Genomic DNA, 10,475 nt, shown 5'->3' on the forward strand with positions numbered 1-10,475 from the left:
ATTGAAACACCTATTAATCAACAACTAAAACAGTTTACATCGTAATTATTTTAAACACATGTCATTGGCTTAAATGCTTATAACGGTTACATTGTTGTCAGTTTGTTTCACCACCAGCATTAGAGCTCTACCATTTTGAAATTGCCTATATAGAGGAGGAGTTAAACTACATGTATTACACCGACTGTGTTAACACGCTGTTTACTTAAACCCACTAAATATTACCTAAACTTGGTAACTTTAATAATTACGAAAATGTGTAGTTTAAATTACTTCAACAAAGAACATTTTAAACAGCAAAGTCGAATGACAACATGCGTATTATTCAACATTGTACAAAAAGGAGGGTCTCTGAACTGAACCCCTAAGGTGTAGAATTCGTTCATGTAAGGAAGCCATTCAGCTGACAGGCTTACGGAATGTCAGTAGTTCTATGTAGATGTCTGTCCAACCTGGGTTCTCTATATAGCCTATAACTGTGTCGGTGGCGAAACGTTAAACAAACAAAATCAAAACAAACACTGTAAAAATCTAAAAACGGATTCAAAAAAGAAACTTCGCCATAACTTGAACAATCAGTGACAGGAAATGAAGGCAATTATGGGATAAAACCGGTTTATGATATGCCAACCTCACACTTGTCCTAAATTCATCATGATGAGTGGAGCAGTGTAAAATAAAACATCGCATCGCTATACCAAGCACATTTCATGTGGAATCTGTAAACTACGCGTCATATTTTATATGTAAATGAATAAAAGATAACACAAAATATGAAAGATGTTGGGTTTAACGTCGCAGGTCATATGACGATGTACAGGTCAACAGACTATTCGGCTGACAAATCTGAACCAATCGCTACGCACCAGACTAATAACTGGGTTCCCCGTTCGCGACAAATATATCACCGAACACAACACCATCGCAAAGATGTCAACAGCAATAGTTTATATTTCGGTCGTGTTCGTTTTCTGTTTCTTTGTTACAACTAGATCAAAGGAATTTGATTATCGTCAAGATGTATGCCAAACAAAAGTGAATGATTCCAGTGAATATTGTACATGTATGCCGTTCCATAAGTTTAAGAAGATGTGTTGTTCGACTGACAAAAAGGTGAATTTTCAAGGTAAGATATTCAGAATTGTTTATCTGACTTTTCCTTACTTGCAGAATATTGATATATATATATATATATCTTGGTCAAATTTGTCTACAGACATAGCTATTCAAAAATTCGTAAAAAGGTACATATATGCCACGCTCTAAACATCATTTCTTAAGAAAACTTCGCCATTTCATTTTATAAAATAATGGGAAACCATATTCTTGGGATTTTTCTATAAAAGACTAGCGTCAATAAATAATTATGCTAATAAGGTAATATATATATATAGATCTACATGTATACATCTATACATCTGCATTAGCGAATGCACTAAAATAGTAATATTAATTACAATATGCGTCCCTATAGACTTTAAAGGTACAACATGCAATTGTTACGAGATTTCGGTGTAACTTGTATGTTTTTGTTTACAAAACGTCATAACAGAATCGTCTCGGTCGATATTGATATAGTTTATATCCGGAAATAGATGTACACGCATGCGCCGAGGTTAACTGAGCTATTGTGGCCGGCCCTTAGTGGTTTCCTGGTATTTCCCATCGAAATCTTTGAAAGTATGCCAATTGTTTTTCAAATTTCACTGCTTCAATATTGAAAAAAATACTTGAACACGTACAACTACAAGTACAATAATTTGTTTTGTAACGAAATTTAACTGTTCTGTGAAAAAAAGTAGTTTTAACCCATATCATGCTGGACACCACTGATTCTGCCTTTGTGACCAGTGAAGACCATGATCAGCCTGCATACCCGTGCAGTCTGATCATGATCTACACTGTTCGCCATTCATTCAGTATCTTTTAGGTATGCACCCCTTTTAACAGTTAATGGTACTGTCCAAATTGAAAGATTGATAAGTTGTCATGGTAAAGCTAGGGGACATGGTTGTTTACTTACACTATACATAGTGGTAGTTTTAAAGTGTGTGCATATTATTCTATAAACTATAAAATCACGTTGAAAAGCTGGTTATATTTTTGCAACGGGCCGTCAGTCACTTTGTTCTTTTAAGATAACACATAGCACAACCAGCTATGTAATGTTATTTATTAATGTTTGTAAACATTAACCCTTTGTTCACCTACCACGTTAATAAAAGAACAACGTCATATTTGAATAACTGAATATCTTTGACACTCTAGTCTACATGTTTTCTCTACCTTTTTTTCAATATACAGTCAAAACGGTCTGTGAAGACCACCCTTTCGGAAATGAAAAAACGTGGTATTTCTGGACAGGTGGTCCCTCAACACAGGACAACTCACACTATTAATTGTAAAAACGGGAGGAGAAATCAGTGGCCCTTCAAAGCAGGTTTTATAGCTATGGTCTTATCCGGAGGTAGTCTTTTAGATTATATGTTTTATCCGGACAAACGACGCATTTGCTTGGCTGACTACAGAAATCTGCACCACTCTTCTTCAGAATAATTTTGTACTGTAAGACTTGTTCCTGTTCATCACATTCACTAACAATTACTGTATTCTGTTATATATTGCAGGACTGTTACAGAAAGAAATGCAAGACACAAACCAAACCATGAGGGAGCTCCAAGAACAAATTGTAGAACTACAGAAGAAGGGTATGGAAATGAATTAAAATATCACATATACAATTTTATCAATATTTTTTCATAAAATTGTATTAATACAAAGTAAAAACTTCGTTTCGGTGATTTGAGATACATGCATGCATCTAAACTAAGAATATTAGCAAAAAAAGTAAACAATGCAGGCCATATCACACTAAACAATACTATTATCGTTTTACGTCAACCTTTTAAAACATACATTATTTACAGAAAATATATGGGGTACACTGCTGATTATTTCCGGCTCACTCAATGGATTAGTATTCATCATTATTATCAAGGTCTTAGTTACAAGAAGATACATAAAAGCCAGGCACTCAACAGACCTGCCCAAAAGTGGGACAAATGACAGTATCTCGAGGTAAGGCCAGCTGACTTACGTATTAGCTTAGAAGAAAGGATAGGGGAGGCACTTTAAGAATCGATGGTCCTAAACAGAACAAAGTAATTAAACGGGAAAGGACTACTTCAACTGAAAAGTAAAAAAAATGACTTGTGGTAAAGTTATGTTTACGTTACTTCATTGCAAAGAAAAGAAAGTTTTATTTATTTTAGGGGACGGTATGAGGCGGCGAGGTTGCACAATTTAGTTAGTATGACGCCCCCTCTCCACCCTGCTACCCTATCTCCAAACACATCTTTGAAAATGCATTTAATATAGAACAAAGTACATGTAGATCGATTTGACTGAGAAATTAAAGGCATTCATTGTGAATTTTCAGACAAGAAGAATCTGGGGATCGTGTCGCGTTGAAGCAAATCGAAGCAGGGATTCTAAAGTATAATGCTGTTGGGACGGAAACATGTCACCAGTATATGAAACAGAAAGGAACTGAATGATAACTATCTAGTGTGGTAAACCTGGGGTTTTGGCAAAGAAATAGTTTGTTTGTTTTGTAAATATTTTTATGAATTCACTGTTTTGCATTGTTTAAATGACAGTAGTTTAAAGAGCATCTTATTTTGCAACTTTACTGTAAGTTTCAAAATTAATCGGGCTGGTATTGATAAAGTTATAGGCAAAAACATATTGCATATTTTTGCCGACTCGGAACACAGTTGCTGTAAAATCAAAAGCATGCTCCTAAATACGTATTTTATATTTTGCCATGATATTTCTACTTTCAATATTTTGTAAATATATGTCTTAACATTTTTGTAAGTTTAAGGACATGGCACTATGTAGCTTTAAAGTAATCTTGAAAAATGTTCTATTGTTTACATTTTGCTAGTCAATTTCTTGTGTGGCTAAAACTAACCAATGAAAATTATTTCTTAAAAATACTTTATATTATTCAGGTCTGGAACTTTATTGTCATGTCAAGGATGTTATATTTTAGTTACATTGAATTTTGTAGATTTTTAGAAACCTTGTTCTCTTGTATTCCTTTAAAAATGGCCCTTAGATGTGAACACTTGATTTTGGTGGTCATATCCAATTTGGATATTTTGGGAGAATTTGTGTCAGTTCTTTGTTGTTTTAGTACTTTTAAATTGATATTTGTAATTTGAAATATACTGATAAGATGTAATTTTTTCTCTAGTTTATGTATGTGCACTTGGTTTTTGATGACATTTATTCTATTTCTTGCATTTTATGAGAAAAGTTTTGCATATTTTGGAAAATGTCATTGACCAATCAGATTGCAGCATTTTTGGTGCTTCTCTATTAATATGGGCTTATCGGTTATTTCTTTGCCCTTCTAGTTTACACTTTAGACTTTAACACTTCTTCTTGGATTGGAAATTATTGAACATTTAGAGCCAGTTTTAGGAACTTTGGACTTTATTTTTATTGGAGAATAAATTATAATTTTGGAGTTTAATTTATTTGCTTAAGAGAATATTGAAATTTATGTACATTCTATTCGGAATAGTTGTGAAATTTTCTGATAATATTGACATATATTTTAATAGAAGGAAATTTTAGAATTGGTGTATAATATTAATTGTAGAAGTTTATTAGTAGACATAATTTAGATCTTTGTAGTTGTGAATGTGTGTTTATGAGAAACTGGACTTTAAGTGCCGTGTGGCGGTTGTAAAAAGTCTCCCCGTACTTGGATTCAGTGTTGTTATATTTTCTGGTCCTTTGGGATCATGGAGTCAATTCAACATATGTGTAATATAGTTCCGGTTAAGCCCGTGTTAGGGGACTTGAGAGGTGTAGCACATTTCATTACCTCTCATGAACAGACTCGATCAAACAGAGTCATCCTGAACATTGAACCCCAAAACCCGAGCAATAAAATACTTGCGATGAACCACAATTTAGGTCCTTATTCACTGATACTTTACATGTTTTAGATATTACTTTGTGGAGCTATTCTATGTGAAGAATAAGTAAGTTGTAAATAAATAAAATCGTTATTTAATGTTTTAGAAATATTTTATATTGGGGTACATACGCTCTTATATGACTGTATTTAACAAGACAGTCCTTTTTTTTCTTTTATATATATTTAAGACAAGCGTAAAATACTTCAATTTCATTTGTACAAATCTTAACACTGTATCGATCATAAATGGTCGTATACAAATGTATATAAAGATTTATTTATAACAACCCGTTTTTGTATATAAACAATTTTGTATTTTGTGTTTCACGCCTAATCTGTGCTTATGAATAACCCCTTAGTGTGTAATTGTTATGCTCTTTGTAACTACTAACTTCATTTTGCTCCTTAATTGTCGGGTTTGCTTTTTTAATAGCGTTATAATATAAAAAGGTAAATAACTATCCTATAACTGAAACCGTGCACTGAAACTGAAACACGTCGCGCCGTGCCAAACTTTGAACCAAAAGTTACTACACGATAAATAACTTATAAACAGCAACTGGTTATTTGCACTTCAAAACGCAAAAAACTTATATGCGCACTAGATATACATAATGTATAAATAACCAAATTACTATAATTTTAATTTTAGATCTTACTAAGGAGGGAAATGTCAAACAATTTTATCGCATGAGTATTATCATATGGGACCAAAATAATCACGAAAAGACTGTTCTCCTCTTGTCCCGACATAAAGACGGCAATTTGTGAAATATTGTAGCATTTACATTTTATTATCATGTCCCCTTCGAAGAAGGTGGAGTATATTGTTTTGCAGATGTCGGTCGGTCGGTCGGTTGGTGTCGGTCGGTCTGTCTGTCAGTAGACCCGCCCGTTTCAAGAATAACTCAAAAACGCTTTGGCCTAGGATCATAAAAATTGATAGAGAGGTTGGTCATGACCAGCAAATGACTCCTTTTGATTTTGATCTCAGTAGGTCAAATGTTAAGGTCACAGTGACCCGTAACAGTAAAACAGTTTCCGGATGATAACTCAAGAAAGCTTCGGCCTAGGATCATAAATGTTTATAATGACCAGCAGATAACCCCTATTGATTTCGAGATCAGTAGGTCAAAGGTTAAAGTCACAGTTATCGGAACATTTAAACCATTTCCGGATGATTATTTGAGAACGCTTGGGTCTAGGATCATGAAAGTTGATAGGGAGGTTGATCATGACCAGTAGATGAACCCTATCTATTTTTAGATCAGTTGATCAAAGGTCAAGGTCACAGTGACCCTGAAAAGTTAAACAGTTTCTTGACGATAACTTGAGAACACATGTGCCTAAGGATCACGAAAGTTGATAGGAAGGTTGGTAATGACCTGCAGATGTCCCCTATTGACTTTGAGATCAGTAGGTTAAAGGTCAAGGTCATAATGACCCTGAACAATTAAACCGTTTCTGGACGATAACTTGGGAACACTTTGGCCTTGGATCACGAAACTTTATAGGGATGTTGATCATGACCAGCAGAGGACCACTATTGATTTTGAGGTCAAATGTGAAGGTCACAGTGACCCGGAACAGTAAAACCATTTCCGTATGAGAACTTGAGAACGATTGGGTCTAAGATCACGAAACTTAAAAGGGAGGTTGAACTTGACAGCAGGTCACCCCTATCTATTGAGGTCAGTAGGTCAAAGGTCAAGGTCAAATTGACCCAGAACAGTAGAACAGTTTTTGCCAAATAACTAGAGAACGCTTTGGTCTAAGATCACATTTGATACGGAGTTTACTTATGACTGTTAAATGGCCCATAATTACTGATTTGATGTCTGTATGTCAAACGTCCAGTGCACAGTGACCAAATAATTTCTGCGCCTTGTGCAATTACTGAATGCATCAAGGGGGTCATTTCGTGTTCTATCAGCTCTTGTATTAAAAGTTTCATGTATTTACATTCGATGTTCAATAAATCTTGCTTTATATTGTACATCTTTTCAAATCTTCTCATTGTATTAAAACTGGTGTTTTAAAGCGCATATTTTATCTGACAAGAGTGTGACATCTGCTCCTGCTTGTCAGAATTACACCAAACGGAGTATTCATCGATACAGAAGGAGGGCATTTCCAAAAACTGATACGATATTATATGTCTAACATCTTGAAATAAGAATGCTGCCTGGTCAAATTAGCTTTGACAAAGAATGTTCTCACTTTTTGTTTATAAGGATTTAAGTAACACCAACAACATTTTTGTTAAGATTTGTCGACTTTCTAATTTTTTATGGCTAAGGAAGACCCCGGGTGTTCTCCATGTATTATTTCAACCATGGGCGAGCATCTGGCAAAAACAACCGACCTTCCGTAAGACCTTTGAAATGCTTCCTCTCAGACCAATGATACATCCCTATTCAAAGAGGCAATTGATTCAAAGTCAGTGACATTAACCACTCGGATTTTTTTAAATAATAAGCCAAGTACAAAATTCATTAGAACACACATATTTTTATTAAAGAAAAGTGGTGAAATTATATTTGGCAGGCAACAATTACAGATAATTCCAAACATAAATTTTCATCAAAATATACCTTAAGGATTGCTGTGTATTCTATTTTACGTGTACAATAAATAAATTGTAATAAAATCAAATCAATATTTTCTTTTTAAAAAATCTTATATTGTGAAGTATGCGACCTTTTATGACTTTATTTAACAAGACAATTTAACTGGGTCAGTCGTATAGAAGAAATTATTTATAAACAACCTATTTGTATTTAAACGATATTGTATTTTGTGTATTTCAAATAAACCTGTGTTAAAAAAAAATTATGAAATGACTTCATAGTGTGCAATTATTGTGCTCTTTATAATAACTACTAGTAACTTCATTTTGCTTCTTAATTGCCAAGCTTGCTTTTTAAATAGCGTTATAATATAAAAAGTAAAACACTATCCTGTAAACCATGTCTATAACTGGAAGCGTACATAATAACCGTTTATTGAAACAAATCGCGCCGTGCACGATAAACAATTTATTTAACAGCAACCGAAACCAAGTACACCTTTAATTACTCAAATGTTTAAATAACTGAATTACTACAATTGTACTTTTATAACTTACTAATGAGGGAAATATAAAACAATTTTAAATATAGCATGGCAAAAATAAATAAGAAACATGATATTGGGAAGCCATAGCGATTGCATGACAAAGTATTATTATTATTTGTGACCAAATAACCAAATCTTAATATAGCAATTTGTCAAACAGTGCAGTAATTACATTTAAAATAAAGTTTCATATATTTATATATTCTATTCAGTTCCTTATTTGTATTTAATAAATCTTGTTTTGTATTGTAATATATTCTCATTTTTATAAAAAAGTTTTTGTTTTTTTTAATCGTATAATTTTACCAGACATGTGAGGTTGTTTTGTCAGGATACGAGTTATATGACACAGGGAAGTGCCTACGCCTTCAGTATCTTGAACAATGAAATGGGCCCAATCGCTAATGTGACTAGGTCTCAGACTAGCAGAAAAAATATGTAGAATGTCCTTTATTAAAATGTAGAGCTGGTGAGGGCCATATGTGTCCTATATTTTTTTTTCTCTGGCTACCTCGCCTAAATGATTCATGGGACTCGTAAATGATTTCAGTTATGAGCTAGATAATTTCCAGGATCAGGCAAATCATTCAGAGTTTCAAATTAACAACCTTCAACTTATGATAATCAACTCAACCCTTTTGTTGAAGTTCCCGTCAGATGAGGGCTTTGAATCAATAACATCCTATCTCATAGATGTCCAGCCTCTCTATATGATTGCTCTGACTCCTGGATGCTCAGCGCCTATATGCTACAATATATAGCATTAAATTATCATATAGGTATGACCCCGATGCCTTGGCTGTACTTCGCAAATAATGTTGAACCTCGTCTGTAATGGAACTCTCCGATTGTCAAACCATACGTCTTTGCCTCAGCTTTCCGATGCTCATCCTGTATTTGCTATCGTCTATAACATTCGACTAGATCCCGTAAAGGTTTAGTTCTATGCGCTGGCCCTACAGCCCGAAACCTAGTTACAATACTGCAACTCTTCGTTAGTCTATGAACTTTTAAATAATTTATCCGCCATAACAGCGTATCAAGGTACTGGGATATATATCGTCTACCTATTTATACCCTAGCAGAAGTGCACTTTGATTGGTGCTATTTATAGAAATTGTTTCTGATTTGTCTAAATTCGTACATGGTATTTTACAACGAGTACTTGCTCTAACAAATAGTTGGTTCCCTTTTTGCTATTGTATATAACATAATGCGTGATCAATTCAGCTATAATTATAGCAATGGTAGAATGAAAAAGGAGTCAAGCACTATCTGTGCTTATTTGTTACGTTAGCAATATATCAAATATACAAATAATTCTGACAGTGGTATCGCCCTGAGTCTATCGTCATCCTTCATTTAGCGTGTCACTATCTTATACTTCTTCTCATACTGGTCAGAATTACACCAAAATTAAACAGTAGCGCGAAGTATTCATCGAGATAAAAGGAGGACATTTCCAAAAGCTGAAAAAAGAATACTGCCTGATTAAAAAGGAGACAAATCAAATCAGCTCTGATAAAGAATATGTTTACTTTTTAGCTCGACCATTCGAAGAATAGTCTAGCTATTCTACTCATCCTGGCGTCGGCGTCACACCTTGGTTAAAATTTTGCGTGCAAGTACCTACAGCTATCATTTAAAGGCATATAGCTTTGAAACTTATTTTTTTCTTTTTTTAGGTCAATTACCAACCTCACTGGGTCAAGTTCAATAACTCTGACATGTATTATGAGCAAATTATGCTCCCTTTTGGACTTAAAATATCCTGGTTAAAGTTTTACATGCAAGTTACTATCTCCAAAACTAATGCAGATATTGAATTGAAACTTCACATGTGTCTTCGGGGTTATAAAGCAAGTTGTTAGCATCAATTGAGTCCCATAACTCTGACCTGCATTTTGGCCAAATTATGCCCCCTTTTAGAATTAAAAAATCCAAAGTTTTGCGTGCAAGTACATAAAGCTACTGCTAAAAGGCATATATATTTGAAACTTATTTTTTATTTTTCTAGATCAATTACCAACCTCACTGGGTCAAGTCCCATAACTCTGACATGTATTTTGGGCAAATTATGCCCCCTTTTGAACATAAAACTTCTGGTTAAAGTTTTGCATGCAAGTTACTATCTCCAAAACTAATGCAAAAACTGGATTGAAACTCTATAGATATGTTAACATTTAGGGTAACATTTTTCTGCTTCTTGGACAATAATTCGAATAGTCGAGCATTGGCTGTCTTACGGACAGCTCTTGTTTATGTTAGGATTTAAGTAACATTGACAAAATCAATGTCATAATTAGGCGACTTTCTAACTGGATATGGTTGAGGAAGACCCCAGGTGTTCTCCATGCATTAG

The 10,475-nt window shown here is 34.1% G+C and overlaps 1 protein-coding gene across 1 annotated transcript; it reads left to right on the forward strand.

The window, feature by feature from the left end:
- Nucleotides 1-851: 851 nt before the first annotated feature.
- Nucleotides 852-7,651, forward strand: LOC123560341 (uncharacterized). The gene is made up of 4 exons (XM_053552969.1): nt 852-1,126; nt 2,628-2,708; nt 2,928-3,078; nt 3,440-7,651. The coding sequence occupies exons 1-4, from the start codon at nt 931-933 to the stop codon at nt 3,555-3,557; spliced, it is 546 nt and encodes a 181-aa protein (XP_053408944.1). The 5' UTR covers nt 852-930; the 3' UTR covers nt 3,558-7,651.
- The last annotated feature ends 2,824 nt before the right edge of the window (nt 7,652-10,475 follow it).

Source organism: Mercenaria mercenaria, chromosome 10 (assembly GCF_021730395.1).
Source record: "Mercenaria mercenaria strain notata chromosome 10, MADL_Memer_1, whole genome shotgun sequence".
Taxonomy (NCBI): Eukaryota; Metazoa; Mollusca; class Bivalvia; order Venerida; family Veneridae; genus Mercenaria; species Mercenaria mercenaria.

Coding starts and splice junctions, on each gene's coding strand:
- LOC123560341 (XM_053552969.1), top strand. CDS start 931: ATGTCAACAGCAATAGTTTATATTTCGGTCGTGTTCGTTTTCTGTTTC. Junction 2,709..2,927: donor TGTAGAACTACAGAAGAAGG/GTATGGAAATGA, acceptor CATTATTTACAG/AAAATATATGGGGTACACTG. Junction 3,079..3,439: donor ACAAATGACAGTATCTCGAG/GTAAGGCCAGCT, acceptor GTGAATTTTCAG/ACAAGAAGAATCTGGGGATC.